The sequence below is a fragment of the Venturia canescens genome, chromosome 4 (assembly GCF_019457755.1).
Source record: "Venturia canescens isolate UGA chromosome 4, ASM1945775v1, whole genome shotgun sequence".
NCBI lineage: Eukaryota > Metazoa > Arthropoda > Insecta > Hymenoptera > Ichneumonidae > Venturia > Venturia canescens.
The window spans coordinates 14,358,757-14,383,147 of NC_057424.1; the positions used below are offsets into that span (position 1 = coordinate 14,358,757).

Sequence of the window (24,391 nt, forward strand, 5' to 3'; positions counted from 1 at the left end):
CGCACTTGTCTTCTAAATGTATTTGTCTTGAGTCGCCACCGCAACTCTAGATAGCAAAGAAAAAATTATCAAGCTGATTCAATGTATTCACAAAGCTCCGCGCCCGCTCACAAAGGTCTCCCAACAATAATTGAGACCATTTTTCACTCGGTAGTTCCAGGTGTGCTGCCCCGATACCCAAGCACTTCAATCATTAGGTGAAAAATTACCTTGCGAGATGGAAAGCCGGCTCATGTCAGAAAGTTTTTGAAAAAAATATAAATGCAATAATATAAAACCAACATTTCGAAATAATCAGCAAAAAAAACAGTCAATCGAAAATATTCCAGTTTTCCATAACAAGTTCCTGGAAGTACAAGCTATAACAACGACGCATCATATTATTCGAGAGGGAATATTGCAATCAGAAATATCTGACTATTTATAAATCTCACCAAATGATTACAGTAGTGTTAATTATACACGAAACTCGTACATGAGCCGACCCAGTAAGCTAGACGCCAGGCGGAATTGTCTTCAACGGCTGCACTGAAGAAAATGGAGAAGAAAAGTTGTTTTGGGAAGTAGATGCAGGGAGAATGTGCAGTTTGTTAAATATAGTGATGTCATGTCGACTGTTGGAAAGAATAAACGGAGGAGTAACTAATTGATTTCTTCCACAAGGAACAGGAATAGAAACTAAAAACAATACACTAATATTTTTTACAAATAACATTTATTATTAATCTATCAAATTGATTAAATTTACTCAGTCGGTGTAAAAAAGTCTCTTATTTTACAAAACAATTTCTCCAGACAAGTCGTTTGTTCATTGTCGCATGGGGCATGGAGTTGATTTGACGTTCCTCTGCCATCAATAGCTTAGTCCGATGATTTTATTCTTGATTATTTTCCTAAATAAAATTCATGTTTTGCTCTAAGAATCGTGAGCAGAGTGTTCCAGGTCAATTGTCCAAGTTATGTATTCCATATTTAAGCTTGATAATTTCAATGATTCAGCCGTTAACTTGGTCCACCCTGCGTCGGAGCAATTTTTGTGAAATAAACTTCACGTACATCATCGCATCTCCTGTCATTTCATTTTCGCTCCTGAATTCATTGAGTTTGATGGCTCAATTTTAGTAAAATTGAATTATTCAAACGGAAGCCCGGTAGTAGTCAATTATACGACAAAGGTGGTTGCATGACTAATAAAAAAGTTTTGAGTGGAAAGTAGTGGTATATAGAAAAATAGTGACATTATTGTATCGATTTCAAAAAAACTGTGTAAAGGTGATATAAGTTTATTGAGTGGCATATATAATTAAGGCCGGTTGTGAGTACTTTGGTCAGTGAAAATCCTGCTGGTGTGCCACTGTTGAATTCTCGGAAAAATTTAACTAAGATGTTGCTCCCCTTTCATCAAAGAATATACAAAGTAACTCATTTTTTTGTGTTGTTGTAGCCACACCTCGTTGACTTCGCTCATGACCATATCCGCATCGATCTGTTCTCGAAATATCAAGGCCGTTTGAGAAAAACCGGGATCTCCTTTCCAGCTAGCTCTCCTCCACCTAAGCATAACTCAAACGATACATGACTGGCTTCGGATGATAAAAATCTTCTCCTTCACGTTCCAAATTGGATTCTTCAATATTTTTCGATAAACGATCACATCGATGGGCGGCTGGATTGATTCGTACAAGCTTCGGTAATCAGAGTTCGCCGTGGCATTATCACCGCATTCGTAAATAAGAAACCAGAAGATAACACTGCGATTTAATTGATTTTTCAGGGACTCGTGAAGAGAATTCGATCGTTCTCGGCCTGAAAATATCAATGGTTTCTCTCACAGCCTCCGAACCTTCATCTTATTCGGCTCGAGTTTTGTCGCGTTCTCAACGAAATTCCTCTGGATCAGCGCGCTTCGTCGACTCGTTCAACAAATTTTTGCCTCGTTCCTCAATATTTTTTTTCCCCCGTTAGCTGTTTCAGAACGAAATAAGGATCATCTTCGCGAACCGAGGATGAGTCCGCCGATGATCAAGAATCAAAGGAATTGGGTTGGACGAAGAGCAAGTTTGCGTAAAGCGCATGAACACCACTGGCTCGCAGTCTTTTTGCTTCGATCGTGGAGATCGACGACGATACGGGTCTGACGGCGTAACGTCGATAGCGCATCGTCGCCGTTTTGTTGTGTCGCGACGTTCTACCATTGAATGGATGATGACGGTTGTGATGCTGCTGATTGTAATTATTGTGTCGATGACAATGATGATTCTCTGCACGGACGTTTCCACGTTGGTGCTGGTGACGAGTCATGAAAAACTCGTTTCGGCGAGCACTTCCGGTCGATACTCTCGATTGCATCAAAGAGTGCGACATCCTCATGGCGGAGTCTCACCTTAACGGGCAGAAAAAAATCATCAAATCAATCAAATGAAGAAATAACGGAACTGAAAATGATGAGTGAGTGCATTCAATTGTTTTTCCGATTCGACGATTCAACGCGTGAGCTTACCTTGCGTAAGGTGGCGGTGGAGATAGCGCAGTCGGTTCCACTGACGTCAGACCTTCGCTTCCAGCCGTACTTAGTATCGTTACTACTACAGGTTGTGTGGTAGCTGTCAATGTACGCGCCCCCGTAACATCGTTACTATTGCTAGGTAGTGCAGCTAATTGAGCTGGATTCAATTTTATAGCGTCATCGTAACTCGGAGGGGCGTCCGCAACAGCCTCGTAATCTGGTGGTTTTTGTCGCGAATTCGTTATCGATGGTTCCTCGATTGAGATAACGTGAATTGGATCGTCAATCTGTAATGTCAAACGGAAATTTATGAGTCATCGCCATCACGCAGAGATGTACACACAGAAAGTCATAAGATTTTTCAGTCACAAGTTTAGGTTTCGAACTCTGGATCTTCCAATTTTTATAAATTAATTCGAAATACGAATCTCCCTTTTATGTGTCTCGAAACCTGTTGGCTCAAAGACGTTTCACTGCTTTTTAATAAAAAAAAACGATTATCTACCGAGATCAAAGATCATGATTCAAAAAAATTTGGTTATTTCGTTAAACATACAACTCCAAGATGATTTAAAAATGCAATAAATCACCGTACTGGCTGCGGGTCTAATGTTGTCCAAGAACAAAGATCACAGTAATTTTAATGGAATAATGAAAAAGTTTTTCGCCTCTTACATCCCCAATGGACGCTTTCATACGATCTTAATTAACGTCAATGTTTGCGAGCACGTTTTATTTTAGACTCACTCATTATTTTATGCACATCGTGTTCCAATAAGCCGACGTTCTAATTTACCTTTTTTATTTTTCAGGGGGGGAAAAAAGAAGAAGGAAACGTATTCGTACTGCGCGTGCTTATTCGCATACAGGTATAGAGATATGGACAGCATCGGTCAGCGGTTATAATGCACAAGAGCATAGAGTTCTGAGGAAACGTGCAAAATAAAGTTCCTCTTATAGATCGCAACGAGTAACTGTAACTGTGGAGGTAACTCGGGATAAATATAGGATCGTAACGTTAGATATAATAAGTGAAATTCATAAGCTCTTACGAGTTGATATACATTTGCGGAAAATTTAAACGCGACTGCACGTAGTACGTCTTCCTCCCTCCGTCGTAACCTTATTTTTCCTTCGTTCGTCATGGGAGTTGAACAAATATTAAGAAAGAAAGAAAAAACATTCACGATGTAAAGGGTGGAAAAGTCTCGATAATGAGGACCCGCAGCCCTCGACCGGTTCTTGTGCGTCATAGCTAGTGAAGTATTTCACGTTTGTAGACTAGAACGACGGTACGTTATGAAAGCCGGCGGTCATTCAACTAAATCAAGAAACGATTGATTTGCCGACGGAGAGAGGGAAAAATAGAGTTCATTTTGCCGCGACAAAGTATTATTTACAGATTCTTATATTTCAGCTCACAGGGTGAAAAGGGGAATCGTGCAATGATCAGTAATAACGATAATGTCAAAACAGTACAAAGCACCGTACACAAACTACTATGCCAATGAGTACAATAGTGAGAATAACAAAAAAATAAAGAGAGAGGAGGGAGGTGTCCGTACGATGGGGAGAATTTACACGATGAGTGAAAAAATAGATCAGAATGAGGCTTTACTCGAATCGATATAAATACGACCGTTCTAAGGCCTTCAACCCCTAGTTCAACGATACGAGCGCCCGAACGATGGATGCGAGAAGAATGAGGGAAGGGTGGGAGACGATATCTAAAAAAAAATGAACGTTTTCTTGTTCATGCGTCTATAGTTGTCGAGGGGGGTTCGTAAATAATATTCATGGAGTTCGAATGTAGAATTTACAAATGGAGTACAGCCAAAAATAGCAGGATAAAATTTATAGATTAAGTAAGAGGGGGGGTGCTAAAGTCCATCATCGTACGGATGGAAAATAATAAAATTGGCAATCAAACGTAGTATGAGAAAATTCGGTAATTCTGTCAAATGAAATCGATCATTGAACTCTCTTCGTATACGATAATAACTCGAAACTGTGCACACATTGATTTTTTCCTCGTTTCCAACAGCAAAAAATAGTGCATTGTAATCGATAAAAGTATTCATGGGATATTTTTACTTCCAGCAGTAAAATAGGAAAGAAGAAGCGCGAAGGGTTCTCAAAGACGACGCTGAAGTTTGCAACGTTGGAGTCCAACGAAATGAACGAAAAAAATATTTGTAGTTCACCAATTTTTGACTTAACGAAGTATCAGTGCAGATTGAAAAACTACGAATTGCGAATTCGACAGGAAATGAAATTGGAGAATTACTCGAATTATTGGAGGGATTTTTTAAATCATTTCGTTGGACTCCAACGTTGCAAACTTCAGCGTCATTCTCAAAGTACGTTCTTACCTGAGCTGTTATTGGATGACTCGGGTGTTGAGCTTGGACACTGGCCCTTGTGGGTGGCGCATGAAGCCAGCAACACATTGCTGCGCATATTAAAAGAGCTCCGGCTACGATACAAGCAACTCCAACGTAGCGTACAGGCTCGACGTAGTTTTCAGCCAAACCTAGCCAATTAATGAGGGCACCGACGCACAATAACACCATACCGTAACGGTACGGACGTTGGGAACGCCGTGACTCTTCCAGAGACATGGCTGTAACAGACAACAAAAATAACCGTTCATATGAATAATTCACGCTTTCAGGGAAAATGCTCGACAATGAAGTCCCACCTTTGGGGGACGACGAAAAAGAATCCATCAAACTCGAAAATGGTCGGAAAGACATTTGTCACACTCGTTTTATATTCACAAATATTTTTTTCTTCCATTACACAAGTATCAGGATCGAAATAATTTGTTTTCGGAGAATTCATCAACGAAAAATTGGAAGAATAAGATAAACGAAATCCGAAAATTTCAGCTTCCGTCAGAGAAACCCCATCGATTCGATTTGTACGTTCACACATGTCGACATCGTCTATACAGAAAGTTCTATTTTCCCGAAACCGTTGTAGAGAGCACCCAATATAATTTTATACGAAATCACTCGGGACGGTGCCCAGAATAACATTTCAAAGCGATTGAAATCTGAGGGACGAACGGGGGCTACCGGGGCTGCTAGTTCGCCGCAACGGGACGAGTTAATTATCCATCAATAACATGGAAACCGAGGAATGTAAACATACGGGCGGTTCATATTGTGTTCTTTGCGATCTCCCACACATTCGCGTCTCTCAATGCGTAAGTATGTCAACATTGGTACGGGGTTGTCTGACACATGTGACGACTTACCCCCACTCCTCATATTCTTTCGCAGTTTATTTGCTATCCGAAAAATACGTTTTCATGCAACGAACATTTTATTCGTAGGTGTGGACTCTGATTTTTTTCCAAATGCAAATTATTCGGAGCGAATGAATCTTCCATTGTGGATGCTCAAGTTCCGACCCCTTGGCGCGGCCTTTCGAGAACTTCGACGACTGTGTACGTGACAATTAATTACTACGGTCATTCTCGTCAGGGTTTCGTCAATGGAGTGACACGTTTCGCAGTCAAAGTAAGAGGATAAAGATAGAGGGCTGAGGTGGACAAGCCTAACCCACTTCGGCTCGTTGTTCATCGTCTATTTTGGTCTCTCCTCTCCGTTATCGTATTCACCTCTGCGAACTCAAATCTCACGCTCTCCTTTTCCGGATAGGATTTGAAACGATGCATTACTTTTCGTGCCCATTGCAATGTTACTCATTCAAATGGCATTCTCGAAATGGTTATAAAAAGCATAAATATCATTGAGAAAATTTGGATGGAAGGGATCATTTGAAATTCAGAAAAAAACCAGCACTTTACCGGTTCGATTTGTCACTGCTCTTTCTTCGACAATACCTTGGCAAGTAATCGGTTCATTCTCATACAGGTTTCTTAAGATATCATTGGAAATAATTATAATCAGTTTTCCAAGAGTCCGATAGAGAATTCACTCAAATTTCATTACAATGCGAAGCTCGTTCGACTCCTAATCTCACTGGCTTTTAACGCAGAGGCTGGAAGAGAGCGAGCGGAAAATCTCACACTCGAAAAATGTATCGAATCGCAGCTCCATCTCAAAATAGTTAATAAAATATAAAAATCGTAATGATTGAGAGACGCGAGATAAAAATGTAAAAATTCGTTTAAATATTATTTTCGTTTAGTTTCTATCTATAAATTGTAGTTTATTTGTAAAGGACGACGGCTCAAATTCTCACATTCGAGTTTTCTCCTGCCACAGACTCATATTCGAAATCTACAATACAAGCAGCACGAGTTTCCGTTTCAATGATGTGGGAAAAAAAAACCAAAAATTATCATAGCCCGTGAATATAAAAAAATCTAGATCACTGATAAATACAAGGAGGAAAAAAACTCGTCGCTAGTCGGTGCAAAGAGAGAAAAATTCGTTGAATTCGTTCGAAAATATCGCTGTTCGAATTTTCAACGCTCCATTGTAATGCTCATACGTTCCTGTATGTAAAACAGTCACGGCCGCGACGCAACGCAATTCTTCGTTATTTTAACCGAGGTTCGGTAAGCCTGCGAGATTTTATCCTATCTTGCATGCATGTACATATGTAATTGTATATTTTTGAGATTTGTCGTTTTTATTGCGTCGTGAAAAAAGCTTGGTGAGGTTCGATCGAAACACGTTGCATTAATTTTCCAACAGCAACAACGGCATTGTCAAATATGCCCAAGCATTTATGGTATTGAACACATTTTCGCTCATCAGAGATACGAAAACTGTATTTTTACTGGAATATTTCGTTTTTCGAGTCGGTTCGAAAATGAGGTCGGTTCTTTAAAAGAAGCTAATAAAGGTTTGTTTACGTGGCCCTGGAATTGCCGATTAGTCGGCAAGTTTTCACTAGGATCGATTCCTTCCACGAGCAACCTTAAAAGGAATTTATTCGCGTAAAAAGACATTTGAAAAATTAACGACGTCGAAGTTTGCCACGTTTGGCGTTCAACGAAATGAACGAAACAAAGATTTGTCATTCACCAATTTTTTATTTCACCAATCATTGGTGCAGGTTGGAAAACTACGAATTGAAAATTCGTCAGAGAACAAAATTGGAGATTTACTCGAATTATTCGAGAGTTTTTTTACACCATTTCGTTGTACTCCAACGTTGCGAACTTCAGCGTCATAAAAATTACACTCTCACGTACGAACTGCCCGAAAGATTTTAATGAAATTTTGAAAACACTAGGCTTTGAGGTATCAACTGTCGCAACAGTGACTTTAAATATACCGGAGCGTGGATTAATTTTTATTAGTGTCATAAAAAAATTCATACCATGCACTAAAATTAAGAATCTTTCGATTTCTCCATGCTTTTTCTTTCCTCACAATTTCTTATTTCGACCAAAACTCGAAAATTTGTCCAGCTCGGCATTTTCATCGATCCCATTGGCTGAAATTCAATTTTCAAAACCATCTTCCCTCATTATTTAGAGTATGACAGTTAACCGTCACGATAATATCAGCTGGCACTAAAAATATGGAAGATCATAAAAGATCGTAAAAGATAAAAATTATGAAGGAAGATCGAAGATTTTTTTCGTCTTTTTAAGGCGAAATATTTCAGTTGATCTCTTCGTTTCCATGATTGAAAATACAATGTCGTCAAAATATTGATTATTGGAAAAAAACGACGCCGAACTTTGCAACGTTCGAGTCCAACGAAATGATCTAAAAAAAAATCCAATAATTCCAGTAATTCTCCAATATCGTTTCCTGCCGAATTCGCAATTCGTAGTTTTTCAAGCTGCACCGATGCTTCGTGAAATAAAAAATTGTTCAATTCCGAATGTTTTTTTTGTTCATTCCGTTGGACTCCGACGTTGCAAACTTCAGCAGCGTAGAAAAAAATCTGGTGCTTATTCACGATCAACGTGATATCCATCGATCGTGTCAGTTAAGTCAGAGATGAAGAAAACTCCTCAAGATCGATCAATCGGAGCGTGAATTGTCCGTTACTTGGAGCAACTCGAGTTGCGACGATGCCTTTCATCCGTTGAAAAGTAAAATCGATTCCGTACCGTTAGCCTCGACGTTCGCATTTTCGTATCGCAGTTGCTGCATCTCTGCTCGGCTCTCTCACGATGGCGATTGCTCTAGATATTTTCATGCACCGTGAAAAATTAACGCTACGTCGAGAACTCGATGCCACGTACATTCAAACAAGTGTTCAAGTATTTTCAGGCCTACTGCAAAGCTCGTTTTCTGCTTTTGTTTAACGTAAACATTGGGCCAAATAAAATGCCACTTTGCTGTGCGAAGGATTCGAAATTTAGGATAATCTTGATAATAAAAAAAAAACTTTATTCCTCAATCGTAAAAAAAATATAATCTCGCCATGGACTCGCGCAACTGCCTAAACCAAACGACTGTTATCTCGTCCGATTATCGTTATCGACACGCTCATTTTCACTCTACAATTATCGTGTTTAAAAAAAAACTCTCCAAATATATTGAAAAGAAATAAGCGAGTCGTCGATATTCCGTAAGAAAAAACGTACGTGACTTGTTGAAAATGAGCCAACGATTGAGGAAAAAAAAAAAAAAACAGATCATCGTGCTTCAGGAGAGATGATTAGTGGAAGAAAACGAGCAATATCCACGGAGAAAATGGCGGAGGTGACTTTTATGTCGACGAACTAATGAGAATTAAAAGAAACGGAGAATTGCCCGGGGGCATTGGGAAGTCATCATCGATTCCCCGTACCATCCTCCTCGTCGTCATTGACGCACTGCTATTTGGACATCAATTGATCGCATATTGATCATTCTTTCGTAATGACATCGTCGAAATAGGAAGAACAGGTAGTCACGTAAATGTACGTATCAGGCATTCCTGTTTCTGTACGCGCCCATTGTGATGATGAGTAAAAGCAAAATTCCTTAATAAATGAAAATTAAAGCATTGGTGTTCCAGAAGATTTCTGCAAAACGTGCAAAAGCAAAGTGTCACGAGGAATTCTTACGACCAAAATCCCAGGATATTTGAGTGTTTGATAAAAAGGAATGGAATGGAGGAAAGATGTGAAATCGATTTTTCTGGTATTGATTAATTAGCCATTTAAGGAGGGTGGCTAGGGACGATACAATGTTGCCATGCCAAACCATGTTAAATACATTAAAAATTTCAAAATGATAAGAATTTAATAAAATTTGGTCAACATATTCTTTAGAGTTAAATTTGAAAATACACATTTTTTAAGATTTTTCCTCTGTACAGTTATCGAGTAATTGATCACTAAAGTTCACGTGTATAAGCATAGCGTTTCCATATATATAGGTATACATTCCGGGCATAAGAAATCCGCTTTAATGCGTTATTACTCGATAACTAAGCAGAAGAAAATTTTGAAAAAAATTGTGTCTTCGCACTTGACGTTGAAGAACATTATCACCAAATTTGATCAATTTCTTATAAATTTGACGAACGTAGCCACCCTCCTTAATTTGATGCCGACGACGATGATAAATTAACAATGATGCTCGTCAAACGTGGGATCGCAGAGAAGATTATAACCAAAGAGGAGTCAAACTGCTGATGTTACCAAAAAGCAGAATATTTTTAATTTTTCTAAAATTCAAAATATCATTAAAAATTCATGTATTCGCACTGTAAGAGGAAAGTCCCACACTGGCGACGAGGTTATGAGAGTATTGAGCATGTAACGAGAGATCCAACCTTGACCTGGATAACGTAGCAGCACACATGAAATGAAAATGCAACGGTTGATGCAAGCTAGACTGGAATTGACTCTGTACATGTTTGTACCTCGTGCCCAGGCCGAGTTTTCAATCATATTAAATTTAATACGAATCATGTTTTGCACATGTTATTATTATTCCTTTATGCAAATCTTTGTTGCAAAGTGTTCCCCACGAGGAGGCTACTCGAGGGGATTTCGCCCTTGTTTTTCCTCGACACTTCTCAGTTTTCATATTTACATTTTTTTCCCCAGCTTTCAAAATTTCTCCAACTCAGGCTACAACAATCTTTCTACCTCTGTACAATGCTCGACAAATAAGTTTTGGGGCGCACCAACGTTTTTTTAGAGTTCAAATTAGCCTGTCCAGAGTATTTTGAAAAAAATTTTTTTTCATGTCTCTCGGATTTTTTAAAATTACTGTATACTCGTCGGTGCGAAATTTTGTAAAATTTTATTATTTTTTGCAATTTTTTAGTTTATCAAAAATAACGAAACGACTCTCGAGCTGTTTACGAGCGAAGCAGTTACCCCGGTTGAATCCAATCTGTTCTGCCTGCCTCATTCATTAATCTCATTTGCACAATTTAAAAAACAAAGAGGAAAAAAAAAACTAGTCAGTTCTACGAGCAAAATAATTTCGCCCTGAAATGGGGTTTGCCCGTTAATATTCAGACAGCTGAACAAGCGCATCTGGCGAGTGACAAAATCATCACACAATTCTTGGTGATTCACGAGGTATGGAAAAATTTGGACTCGCTACCTTCCCCCCCCCCCCCGCCCGCCCGCCCGCCACGCCGCAATCCGTCCACTTACCGTTTCTGTTGGAATTTTTTGTCAAGCTACCTTCTCGGCCTCTTCTCAATTGAAAAATACTAATTTTTCATCACTTCGCGATACGTTAAGAGGGTTTGAGGGATTAAAAATAAAAAAAACAAACACCGCAATGCGGGAAATGATAGCACTAGCAGTTAACGCTGCTGTGGAAAAAGCCTGAGAACGATCGGTGTACGCGCGGTTTCGATTTGCCTCGAGCGAGGCTCATTTTTCGTTGGACAAGTGCTCGCTTCGGCTAGCACAACAATCGTAAAATCAAATCGAAGATTGTTACTTTAAATTTTCATAGGATTTTAAGGACGATCTTATACTTCGATTTTGCGATGGCGATCTTCCAGTTGGAAGCATCGCCGCCTCACATGCCATCCAATATAATACAATGGGCTAGCGCGTACGACGTGAACTCAACTTCCAAGTATAACTGAGAGAGTGCACGCGGGTGCGCGGTGTTGTCTCGGAGCGATTCACTCGCCAGTAATAATTCGTGATTTTCACGCAAATCTCGAGCATTCCATTCTGAGCACATCTCATTCACATTTTTAGCTGTCAGTGGTCAAAAATGCAAAAAATCATAATTTGCGTTTGCATGAAATACAAAAAATCAAAAGAAAATCAGCTGTCAAGACAGTTTTTCAACAATTTGATAAATGAAAAGAAGTGATTGTGATGCCAACAGCTATGAGGATCGCGAACACATAGTTGACGCCAGTACTCGGTCTCTTTCTTTTCTCACTCGCACACGCCTTGCGATAGTTCGCTCGATGTATGTATACAGACGCGTTCCCTCATATATCGATCGCAACATGTGCCGTGGCGTTGTACTAACGTGCGAACAGGGTTGTTTCGTGAGAACGAAGATATTCGTTTTCCCTCATTCAGAGGTCACTCGTGAGGGCACGGAGCGAAGGAGACGTTGGAGCGAGTACAACTGCAGTCACAGGAATATGAAGAAACAGGGACGTTATATACTCGACGGTAAGAGAAAAATGGCAAATGAATATAAGGCTGGAAGAACGAGAAAACATTTTCAGGAGGTATTAATAGTTATTGGACGATACACAGAACGAAATGCGAAGATTCTGTCGATTCGTCCAAAACCTAACCTCAATTCAATAAAAAAAACAAAAATTAGCGGTATTTTCTGGGGTGCGAATGAGCATCGCATTTGGTTATTTTTTATCAATTAGTTGTTTTTATAGCTCTTGACACGTCCGTTGTCAACTTTTGAATGCGAGAAAAATATTTTTTTTTGGTTGAGGGTAAAGCGATTGTAAATTGAGAAAAAATGTTCGACTTGGAGACTAAAGTGTGGTGGCGGCACGCGTCGGGACACCTCATTTTCTCGGATTTTCCCACGTGCGAAGCATCGAGGAATAAAAGTGTGTCTCCGTTGATTCATGTCGTACGCGAAAGTCCTCGAGAATAAAAGAAACTTGATCAAGGACAAAAGAATACTGAGGAGCGAGAGCACCGCGGAATTCTCCTTCGTTACTTTGTATCAATGGCTCGAAAACAGCAGCACGTAACTGACAATCTTATTCGGGCGTTTAAATTATTATTTCAAGTGCAGAATAAAAGCTTATTCGTATCGTCCGGAATTCGTAAAACCGGCTGATTTACGCTAGAGTTTTGCTACGATCGATAAAATGGAAAACCAGTTTCTCGGTTGCCCCAACATTTTCCAACTCTTGAATAATTAAAAACAATTGGAAATGGTGTGCGTATGAAAATTTAATACATTATCGATCCGGTTCCGTGATATTTCGTTATCATTTTTTCTCAATGTTTTTAATCGAATCCCCGTTGAATGGAATTTAAAAAAAAAATTAATGCAAAAATAGAAACTTCACTCGATCAATGAAGTAGCAAAGTATCTCGTGTTCGTCGAATGATCGGCCACGTGTGTGGATTTCTGTAGAGCCTCCATGCATCTTCCGGACGCGTGATAACTCAATAAAATTTGCATTCATCATAGCCAGAATTTCGATATTCGACTTGTGCAATCACCATCCCCATAAATATTGTTCACGAATATTTATGGGTATTTAAATGATGATACGAAAGTCTATTGGGTACAGAAATTTATACCGGGTCGATACGATCTTTAAGTCTTTAAATTTGTGCGGACACATCAAGGACCAGAGAGAAATGACGCTGAAGCTCTCGCAACGTTGGAGTCCAACGAAATAAACGAAAGAAAAAAACAATTTCCAAATCTCCAGTTTTGTTCCCTTCCCAATTCCCAATTCGCAGTTATTTATCCTACACGAGTGATTCGTCGTTGACCCCCCTTAAATAAAAGAAAAATATCGAAAGGGACAATAGAATTTCGAATGATCGGAATTCTGTTGTTTAAATTCGAAGTGTAACCGACGCTCGAGGAAATAACGGAGATTGAAAATGGAATATATATGAGAAACAAAGGCGATGTTTTTCTTTGAACATACCTGAATCTAAATTGTCGTTTAGCCCGGACAGTTTGACCCTGCTGTAGCCAAATATTCTATTCAGAACGAAGTCTCAGGAGCGCGAGAAAAATAATATTCACCAAACGCTTGGAACGAAGGTTTATCGAATCTTCGAACGATCAATTGACTTCGGTCTTGTTGTTTTTTCCTCCTTTATTCACAACTAAACACGCGCACAGAATAAAACTCGTCCCAAAAAAAATTCCCTTATCAAACCGCTTGCCGTTCGCAACACTCGAGCGGGTCGTAAGTAAATTCCTGATAAACGCTAATACATGTGTGCACGTGAAAAAGACTGTAGGAAAAAAAATTGTTTTCAAATTTATCGGTCGCTATCGATACCGTTAGCGGTATACCGAATGATCTAGATTTATGAAAAACTTTTTCGTCTACACACTCTCGTTTCTTATTGGTTAAACGGGCATTTAAAACGCCCCAGTAGAGCGCAGCTCCTACGGCGGACTCCGCGCGTCGACTGAATACTGAATCGAGGCTCGAGCGCTCGAGCCGCTCGAGTGTCCCGTCGCGTCTGAACAACCTTAGCCCCCCTCTCCACCTTCGACGCTCACGACCGGTGTTGTAGACTTTGCCGGTCTCATGAACTTTTCATACTCGCATATCTACATATATCTATACATTTACGAGTTTGGATTCCGTTTATATATACCGGAAATAAGAGAGGTAATGATGGTCACTCATCCCGACGCGAGTGGATGACCCGGCTTTGGCGGGAAAAATATATCGACGATATTCCAACGAGATTTTGGAATTGAGCCAGCACGAAAGCGAGCCATTTTGCAAAAGTCTCTTCTCGCTCCTCGCCATCTCACCGTCCCATCGACCTCAATTTTTTCTTCGCATTCGCACTCATCTTTTTATTTTTTCAATCCATTTTCGTTCATACCTTTCACACGTATTTCCTTCATTTCTCAGTCTTATTCTTACACAGCTCTCATGTTGCACGTTTGAAGTTCCTTCCAAACCCGAAACAATTTTAATTCTCATGTTTTCTTCACTTTTTTAAAAATCATAAATCTCTCGCCCCCTACCCCGTTAACCTCACTTTGTACACATACGTGTACCGAAGATTGTCGACGATACGAGAAACTGACGTCATTCGTGTCTGCTCTATACAAGGTATAACCTATACTATATGTCACACACTTTTTTAAAATTCCACTCACGGGATTGGGTTTCTCACATACCATCGTTAATTATCGGTTCAAAGCCTTAGAAAGAGCATCTCATTTGCGAAAAGTATTTTGCTCGAAACTCGAATGTTTTTTTTTTCATTTATTCAGAAGACTGTGGCGAAGGAAGGAGAGGACGGGGGGGGGGGGGGTGAAATGATGAAATTGCATATGAAAACTGGAGTATTCCGAAGATTTTTGACATTGAACGGAAAATACGAGGACCTTGAATGACAAATTTTTATCGAAATAATATCGCGATGCAGAGCTACCTGATTGTGTATTTTTTAAAATCGCTTTGCGACCGACGAGTGCACGACAAATGAGAAGTTGAAAAATTCAATTGATTCGGATGATGTGGTAGTGGATTAGATCTTAATCAGCGAGATCGCGGCTGGTCAACAGCTTATAATTGTCGAACGTTCGAGTGGTCAATAAGGAGACTCGCCATGTGATGTTTAATCAGTTTTCAAGACACTATACGAGAGCGGAGTATCGGGCCGCAGAGAGAAATGGCAAAGAATGAAAATACGGATTAAAATCATGGTGATTATCGGTGATTAAAAAAAAATGTATTGAGCCTTATGCAAATTGTATTTTCTTTTGCAGCGAAGAAAAAAGAAACCGACGGCTCGCCAAGACGTTTGTGCTCGTAGATATTCAATTATTGTTGTCGCGATGAAGTTCACGCGAAAGTTATTACCCGATCGAGTCTCAAGAGGAGACGCAATTATTTTACAACAATAAAATGTCCCGTGCGATATTGATGTCGTTGCACTTTATCGCGTCAAAGATAAGACGCACTTGTCTTCGGATTTCTTCACGATTTTCTTTCTCCTTCGTACCTATACGAGAAGTGAACATTTTTCAATAAATTTACCATCCAATTTCAGAGGCTCGCTTCCTCAAACACTGCCATTACCTCGTCAATTTTCTTGATTCAATTTTCAGTGATCAACCGAATCACAAGATTTTGATAAAATGAAATAATTCTTACTGATGAAAGGTGACGATCAATTCTGGTTTGCTTGAACCAACAGATTTGGTGGTCAAATCGACCGAAATTTTTGTCCATTCGACGTCCACTTACAATTAGTACACCACAATTCTTTGAACTCACGTACACTTCGTTGAATCGACGAATTCATTTTTTTTCAGTTTACTATCGACATCGACGATGCTAAATACTAGTCGGTAGAAATAATGCAGCCATTTACGAAAATGCATATGCTTGTCGAATAATTATGAAAAATACTTGGGAAAAGTAAAGTTTCGAATAGTTAAGGGGCAATTTCTTTTGTAAAACGTAGCAGCTTAGGAAACTCGTTGTACGGGAACGTAAGGTGAATTCCGTGGTGACAATAATTAGATTCGTGAGTCAGCACAGGTTATTACGTGTCGGCAGCTCATCGTCATAATTCTTGATAAGGGTAATACGATGGATTGTCCAAGAAAGAGTCGTGACGTTATCAACATATTGGAATATACGAAGAATCGTTGGATTTTTTGCGTTGACTTTCTGGGCCATTCCGAATGACGTTTCGACGCCCATTATTTTCTCCCACCTTCCTCCTCTGCGCTTTTTCTACGCCGTCGGGGCGCTATCACACTTGGGACTTGATCACCGTTTCGAGCTGGGATTTTCTCAGTTTTTACAATCAGCACAGATTTTATTTTCATCTCTTGATCTCGAGAAACATTCGGTTCAAATTATCGAGGATTTCACTCAAACAGACTCGTACTGAAAGCAACGTTTTATCAGTCAAAAGCATTTTTTTGTTTTGAATATTCCATTTTTATCTGAAGGACAATATTTAACACGTATCCAACGGATTTGTGACCGTAAACGATCAGTAGCCGTCTAGTGGTGCAAGCAAGGTAAAACTGTCAGAAAGGTCATACATATTTGAAATTCGAAGTGCTGCCACCTTTAGGATGTACAGACCCCGTCGCAACAGTAAACAAATCAGTCGCCGTCTGGCGGTGCAAGTTAAAACTCGTAAAGATGTCGAGTGCTGCCATCTCTAAGATTAATAAACCGACGAGAATATAGCCAAAGCCCAAAAAGCCTCGGTCCCCGGGCACGAGGACAATAGAAATCATCTGGAGAAACGTGGCATCAAAATTTATGGTAGAACATTTTTTTTAATTTTTCTTATTTTTGAGTTTTTAACGCAGGAACTTGGGACTAAGTGCTTTTAGCAATTTCAATGAAATCTGCTCATTGCGAAACGAATGAAACACGAGTGAACCAAAATTCAACGACGATAAAATTATTGTTAACTCTTCATATGAAAATTCTCCAAACGAAATGGTGTCCCAGGAGTGTAAGTAGTCAATTTTTTAAGGATTATTCGTCGGAGGTTGCTCGTGACCGACATTTTTTTCTACCAACTCAACACAATGCTTTTTCTTTTACTTAATTTTTTTATTATTAAGTTTTCAATAAAACACAAACGTGATCACAGCAGCTACTGTTTTATTCATGAAAAAGCACGTATCCGTGTGCCACACTGGCTGATCTCGAAATGCGTAATATTATCGTCATTATATAAATGGAAAAAAATGATCTTCTATATGGCAATGTTATTGAAATATATTCGAAGCGCGGATAACCAAGATACAGGAAAACAGAGACAAAATAATAAAAAAAAAACAATATAAATAATTATGAAGAAAAATGCGAGAAACGGTGTCTGATGACGACACCTAACCGAGCTCGCCTACGATCTCGGATTTGTTCCTTTCTCTTTGAGCCTGCGGATAGTCACGAAGGGGCTGGCTCGAAGGTCGCCTGGTCTCTCGTATACGGAACTCTTGCCAACTCGCCCGTGTTTTAGATCAACTTTTGCAACCATCATTTTACCGACGTTCTTTTTCATTTTTTCTTACATTCTCGTTATTTTTCTCATTTTTTTCATCTATTTATTCCAAATGTTTCACTTCCGGAATCCTTTCAGAAATCCCTTCAGTGCGAATTCAACGACTCCCTCCAATTTCCATATTTTCGTTGTAATACTTTTGGTATTTTTTGTTCACTATCGATGAAGAAAAAAAAAAAAAGAAAACGTTTGTCAACATAAAACTTTTCCATTCCATTCCCATGTTTCGTATTGTTTTCATTACACTGATTTAGGATAAACTGCGTGAAACGTGACTACGGTGAGTCGAAGACGTTGGCCCCGTATTCGAGACGACCCACATCGAGCGCTAATACTGACCCAAGACCCACTTAAAAGGCACTTATAGAAAAGACCCTCGATACACACTCTCGTGTACTCGCTCTACCAGCCTTTTCAATTCCCCGGACAATGTTGCTGACGATTGAAAAAATTCGTTGCTACTCGCTCCCTCCGTATTAAATTGAAAGGCATATGCACAATTTGCGTGAACCGGAGATGAAATATTATTTTTATTTATCTTCTTTTCTTTCTTTTTTATGCATTTCATTCGTGTTTCTGCTCTCCTCGTTATTGTGGAAAAAAGCAAATGCGTATGCATTAATTCGTGTCAATTCGTATATAAAACTAGGAGGGATAAAGAATGACTGAAAATAATGTAGCGCAATGAGAGCGAAGATTTATAATGAAATATTGAATTGAGTGGAAAAAAATGAATGCGGTGACGTTTAGGTGAGCGAATCATGCTGACTATTAAAGCATCGAGAATGAGAGTCGAATGAAAGTAGTTTATATTCTTCAAATCTTTCATATCGCTTGTAAATTACTACGGCTCTACTTCTCATCTTTCGGAAGAGAGAGAGAGAGAGAGAGAGAAGGGTTTTCATTTTGGACGTAAACGAGTGACAAACAACATTTTATCGTACAAGGTTGCACCTAATTGAGAGGAAAATTGTTCGAGTATCAAAGCGTGCTGAGGAATACGATTTTTTTTCTGAATTTAAGGAAAAATGGGGAGCAAAAGAATTGAGCACATTTTGTTAAACAAGTACATGAATTTTTATCGAAAAATTCATTTAAATAAATATATAACGATATTCAGCTGAATAAAAAAAATGGCAACGCGTCGAACACATATTTTGTAAACAAAAGCAAGTTTGAAAAATTGTGAAAAATATTGATTCAAGAGGAAATTTTTTCTATTTTTTATGAAAATTTTGGTCCTGTGGACGATAGTGTTGAAAATGAACGTGCCGATTAGTCATTGAGATAAGTTTCACGAACATAAGCCTCGATGCGTGCATCTCGCGTCGTCTGGTGAGCCGCGAATTGCCACTCACGAATCGTCCTCGTTAAAATCTCTAACTAGACTACGAGGAAGTATTATATCTGAAGACGGAGTCTGAATGTGCGTGCGTGTATGCAGACGCTCGCTCATCCGTTCACGTCGTGTACGAGATGGGCAGGGGGAAGGGGGGGAGGGAAGAAGAGTTGCATCACGTGCGTGACGTCAAATAGCGGTTCGAACAGCTTCCTTAACAAATCTCGTTCAACCCTGGATTTTCTTGAAACCCATTAAATCATAGAAATGAGCTTAAATACACGGGCATTTACGAAAACAAACTTTTGTTTTAACACTTGGACTAGTCACGTCCTAAAAATAATTCTAATTCATATTACGAGCTCGAAAATTTGTTACGCTTCGTTGTGAGCCTGCAACATAGGCACAGTGAGGCAATTGAAGCGTTGAATTAATTAAAAAATCAATTTCAGTGCAGGGCTAGTTTTCCGATTCGATAAAAAAATGTTAATTGTGCTTTTATTGGATTAATTGTCTGTCATTCGATTGTTTCCCTTTTGAGTATGAGAAAATATCGAAATTACGAATATTGTTGCGAGATCGATTTTTCAAAATTTGTCGATGAGTTTTCTTCGAACAGCACTCGAACTCGGTATTGGATATTTGGTAAACGAACTTCGGCTTGATTGGCGCACCGTATTTTCGTGATTACTCGTAAATACAAAAAGGAAATGGAGCACAAATAAATTTGCATAGTGCACTTGAATTGAGTGGAGAAAGTGGGGGGAAAAACGTTCTCACGTACGACGAAAAACAATTGGATTTCTGAACGCGTTCGAAAAGTTTCGTTGCTCGTTCTTCGAAGATTTTCTTAGGTTTTCATGTCTGTGGAGAGCAGCGGTTAACAACGTGAGATTTCAATTCATTTTTTTTCTTCACTCTTCCACTCATCGATGCTTCTCTGCCCCTGACTTATTCTCAACGTGGATTCGAGATCGCGGCGATCGTTCGATTCATTATTGGAAAACCTTGGGACAATCTATTATCAAGGATATTCGAAGGCAAGTTCACTGTTACGATCGTTTAAACACTCTCGTAATAAATAGTGTGGAACAAAAGTGAAAAAAAATATGTATATTTTTCATGTTACTTGGAAAATGACAAACCAGTCGGGCGTAAAATTGTCGCGTGAATCTCAAACCAACAATGCACATTTGGACGAGTACACTCTCGCCTTAGCAGCTCGTGCTGAAACACGCGTGAACTCCACTCTCCGATCGCTTTTCGTAAAAATAATATGCTCTTACGAATTTTTCAACAAAATTGAGCTTCGTTCGCTCGATCAGTTCGTACCGATTGATTTATTTTTATCAAAAAATTGATAAAATTTATACTCCAAATTAGAGGATCGTTGATGATAGCGTTGAATATCCGGAGCTTGATAAGATATTTGAAATGAAATTATAACTCTTCCAAGTTCATTGTGGCAGTAAAGTTGAATAGATTGCAGAGCACTTTTGAATCCTTATCTGCGACGGGAATAGAATCTGCGTAATATCATCCTCCTGGCGAATCCTTCACCATCGATTCCTTCGATTTTTTGGTCGTTCTTTATGGTACTTCCTGCCTGCGGCCCCTCTTCTTGAGAAATATTACTGGAGCTGCGAATCGAGATTATTTAAATGTACACAAGTATACGCGATCCGATGACAATTGTTTTATCAATTTTGCTGATGGAACAAGATCTTATCTTATCGGGGATCGACGCCTTGGGATCGTGTTGGTTGAATTAACGAAGCGTGTGAATTACACGCTTCGCTTCGAGAAAACTTCGCTATTCCTCCTTTGTACATCTTATTCGGTCTCTACTGTGCAATTAAGCTACAATCTTTCGGCGAAACACTTTTTCGGTTTTTTTTCTGCACTCCGAGACTTGATACAAGAGGATTTGTAAAATTCATGAAATCATGCGGAGACTTTTTTTTTTTTAAATATTTATGCATGATACAAAGGAAAATGTTGTTTTTGAGATTTTTCAATAATTTTTTCATCGAACAGAGAAAAAATTGAAATTGTTTCATGGAAGGTTTTGAGGCTTGAATTTTGAAAATAGAAGATTTAAATATTCCTCCGCTTTTGAAGGAAAGAAACTTTGATAGAAAAAATAACAAGCTCATTATTTTGTTACGTAAATTTTTTAAATGAAATCTCATTTTTGCGTAACATCAACTGAGATAACATTTATGTGATTTGGCCTCTCATTGCAAATGAAATCCGAAAAATGACAAACGAGATTCACTCCTTTCTAGTGAAAATGTCTCGATCATCGTTGCACATTTTAAATGAGCAAAAAAGACCGTATTCAACGTGGAATTGGAATCACTCAGGCCATGACGTATTTTTCGATTCTTTCTCGAAACTTGATCCCGTAAATAAGTAGAGATAAGGAAAGCAGAAATCGTTGATCGCTTTTCGATTAATCCTGAGCTCGAGAGTCCACTCGATCGGTGAATGAATCAGCAATGAAATCTGGATTTACACGGTCATTGGTCAAATACCATTCGGTAAGGATAATATTTGTGCTATAAACGACTCCTCTGTGAGAAAATGTGGAAAAATAAACATTCATTTAATTATTGAGAAATTTGAAGATGAGTGAGCAATTATCTTTAAAACCATGCACGTCTTTCCTTGTCAAATTTCAATTTGCTTTCGATAAATAAATCTCGACTCATTTTTTTTAACAAAACATATATTTTTTGTTCTCCTGACAGATGTTCAAGTACAATAGAGAATTAAAATTTGTGTACATTTTATATATTTTTTTTCATTGTACTCGAAACAACTTGTAGAACTGTAGTGATCGTATTAATCCTTAGCCGAGCGATAAATGTTTTTCTCCAATAAAATTTCTTTTAAATTTATTGTTAGAATATTTTTTTTGACATAAATTTTACTAGGCAATAGAAAAAATGTCGTTAGGAGACGATACGTAGCTTTGTTCTGCGTATTGTGAAGTTTGCAACAACAGTGGCGAAGGATCTTCTTTGGTTTCTTTTGTTTCTACCGTGGCCAAGTTTCAAATTCCAATGTTGCAAAATGTCTTAAGTTTTACACATTTACATATATACATAAACTCGTTCAAGTGACGTCTGCTTTTTTTTTCTCTCTCACGAAACTTTTTTCTCGCGTCGTTAATAAAAAGATAACAACGCAAGTTAAGCTTCCATAGCGACAGGTTCCCGAGACTCTTTCTTCGCGACACCTGTTGATAAGAGAAAAACAATATTTTGAAATCGGTGTGCGCACCGGCGTGGTCACATGTGGAAGAATTTTCGAAATTACCTTATTTTTCAACGAATGACGAATTTTTGGTGATAAAAAATAAATAGATGGGATAATATGAACGTTTTCGTGAGCGACGAGGCGGCATGATTTGGTATTTGAAAGAACGAATTTGTCATTTATGAGTCATCAATGAGTAGTGAGGGGAATCGTGCGTTGCTTCGATTTCATTTATCGTCACTGTTTTTTTCAATGCTGGATAAATTCGTATTTTTCAGAAAAACAGAACTTTCAGGGAAATCAAAACGTAATTGAGTAACCGAGTGGTTTACCCACTCGTTACGAAGAAATAATGAAACGAGTGATTGATTCGAGTGGAATAATGAAACAATTGCGAAACCCGTCAAATGAATGTCTAAGCAGCTTAGTATAATCGGAGACTGAGAATATTGTTTTGTATTTTTTAACATTCCACCAAAAGCAATTGAATCAAAGAAATTTTGTGGAATCAATGTATTCTCATTTCAAAACCAAAATCTCACTCCAGAAGTTGCTATTGTGGTGGAAACGCAAAAAAGGAATTTGAACAGATAATGGAATAAACGAAATGAAAAAATTCGTCACACAAATCCATAAACTGAGACTAATTTGGAAACATAAAAATGATGAGGATATACCTTTTTGTTTTTGTTTTTCTATTTCGAGAGTGTCTTCAGGAACATCAGGTAACTGGATGTCTTTGGAACTCTCTGGAGTCGTTTCAGCATTTTCTTGGGCCAGAAGCATGTCGAGCTCTGCTTCGACTTCAGTTTCATCTTCTTCGCTCAACGTTCCCATCAATAGATCATCCAATTCCCTTTGCTTCTCTATGCCTTCTCTAGTGTCTTCCATCACTTTTTCTATCTCATCAATGGACAAAACTTCATGAAGCTTTTTAAGTGCCACATTGCCAACTTTGAGACCATCTATGACACGAGTCTCAACCTGAGCAAATTCAATGTCGTAAACCATTTTCTCAAGATTTTCCAATTGTCCATCTGTCCTAGATAACACTTGCTCCTGGAACTTTTTCTTTCTAAGTAGAAGCAAAGCTCGACTGAAAACAAAATATATTATAAAATTTTATGTTCTGCGCTGTTGAATAGGTACATCAAAGTTTGAACGGAAATTCATATCGTCTTTATTCTATCGCTCCAACTTTTATTACAGCATTTGATCTAGTCATAATTCTTGTGGTTATTATTGGAAGGGAATAAAAAGACATTGGAACGATTACTCTGTTGATTCTATTCACAATTTTGCTACAATTACACATAAAAAATAAGAAATTAAAAAAATGCTTACTCTTTCCTGCCATTCTGTAAAAGTTTCTTTGCGATACCACGATCTTTTTCTATGCTCTGCTCGATTCTACGTTGGTACTGCTTGATTTTGTCCCTCGTTTGTTTCAATTGCTGTCACAATTAAAGATTTAACAAAAAAACAACGATGAGATGTTATTTGGAAAAGGTTGAGTTCATGGACAAAGGTTCGTGACCGTGAAAACATCATCAAATTTACCAAAACTGCTTTGTCCTGGTCGGTCACACGGCTTTGTGGTTTTTTCTTCGAGAAGAATATTCCCATTTTTTTTTCTTACAATTAAAATGTAATTCAATATTTTGTATCGTTCTATGAAGTTAAAAAAAATTCGATTGTTACCGGTAACAATATTTAATGATGATACGTAAAAACATTTGACAGTAACGATAAGAGAGGTTAAAAAAAGTAAGTGTCCCCAGCTTGGAGACTAGAGACCTAGAGACACTAGACTGCACTAGACACTAGAGAGAAGGAATAAACACAAAAACACAGCGTATTTTCCAGCCTGAAGGTGGCGACGCTAGACGCTGTACACTCTCAAAGATCCTTACTTAATTAATAACGATATTTTAAGCCGAGATTTTGAGGAGGATGCTGTTTAATTGAACTACGTATCGGTGTCATTGAAAGTTCAGTGATCAACCCATGTTATGCCTGCTAAAGTTCACAGGCTAAGTAATTGACGATATGAATGAGCTTATCCTGGACGCCAGAAAACGATTTTCTATTCAAACTGTACAATATTAATGCGCGTGCTCACAAGCGTGCGCAGATCGTAAAGAGAAGGAAAAAATCACCCCGATAAACTGTCCCT

The 24,391-nt window shown here is 38.6% G+C and overlaps 2 protein-coding genes and 2 long non-coding RNA genes across 4 annotated transcripts; 2 read left to right on the forward strand and 2 right to left on the reverse strand.

The window, feature by feature from the left end:
- Window positions 1-1,267: 1,267 nt before the first annotated feature.
- LOC122409305 (uncharacterized) lies at window positions 1,268-14,025 on the reverse strand. Its single transcript, XM_043416773.1, has 4 exons — window positions 13,520-14,025; window positions 4,879-5,129; window positions 2,501-2,793; window positions 1,268-2,383 (listed from the first exon to the last, which is right to left on the reverse strand). Exons 2-4 carry the CDS (start codon window positions 5,125-5,127, stop codon window positions 2,380-2,382), a joined length of 546 nt encoding a protein of 181 aa, XP_043272708.1. The 5' UTR covers window positions 5,128-5,129; window positions 13,520-14,025; the 3' UTR covers window positions 1,268-2,379.
- Window positions 4,972-8,247, forward strand: LOC122409306 (uncharacterized). The gene is made up of 3 exons (XR_006260647.1): window positions 4,972-5,088; window positions 5,181-5,717; window positions 5,847-8,247. It is a non-coding gene; the product is annotated as an uncharacterized lncRNA (long non-coding RNA).
- LOC122409307 (uncharacterized) lies at window positions 9,101-10,351 on the forward strand. The gene is made up of 2 exons (XR_006260648.1): window positions 9,101-9,576; window positions 10,039-10,351. It is a non-coding gene; the product is annotated as an uncharacterized lncRNA (long non-coding RNA).
- A 6,024-nt stretch (window positions 14,026-20,049) lies between the features above and the next one.
- Vps20 (vacuolar protein sorting 20) lies at window positions 20,050-24,222 on the reverse strand. The gene is made up of 4 exons (XM_043417106.1): window positions 23,776-24,222; window positions 23,560-23,669; window positions 22,893-23,311; window positions 20,050-22,195 (listed from the first exon to the last, which is right to left on the reverse strand). Exons 1-4 carry the CDS (start codon window positions 23,839-23,841, stop codon window positions 22,149-22,151), a joined length of 642 nt encoding a protein of 213 aa, XP_043273041.1. The 5' UTR covers window positions 23,842-24,222; the 3' UTR covers window positions 20,050-22,148.
- Between the last annotated feature and the right edge of the window lie 169 nt (window positions 24,223-24,391).

Coding starts and splice junctions, on each gene's coding strand:
- LOC122409305 (XM_043416773.1), bottom strand. CDS start 5,127: ATGTCTCTGGAAGAGTCACGGCGTTCCCAACGTCCGTACCGTTACGGT. Junction 2,794..4,878: donor GTCATCCAATAACAGCTCAG/GTAAGAACGTAC, acceptor TTGACATTACAG/ATTGACGATCCAATTCACGT.
- Vps20 (XM_043417106.1), bottom strand. CDS start 23,841: ATGGGAATATTCTTCTCGAAGAAAAAACCACAAAGCCGTGTGACCGAC. Junction 23,670..23,775: donor ACCAGGACAAAGCAGTTTTG/GTAAATTTGATG, acceptor TAATTGTGACAG/CAATTGAAACAAACGAGGGA. Junction 23,312..23,559: donor TTACAGAATGGCAGGAAAGA/GTAAGCATTTTT, acceptor TTTTGTTTTCAG/TCGAGCTTTGCTTCTACTTA.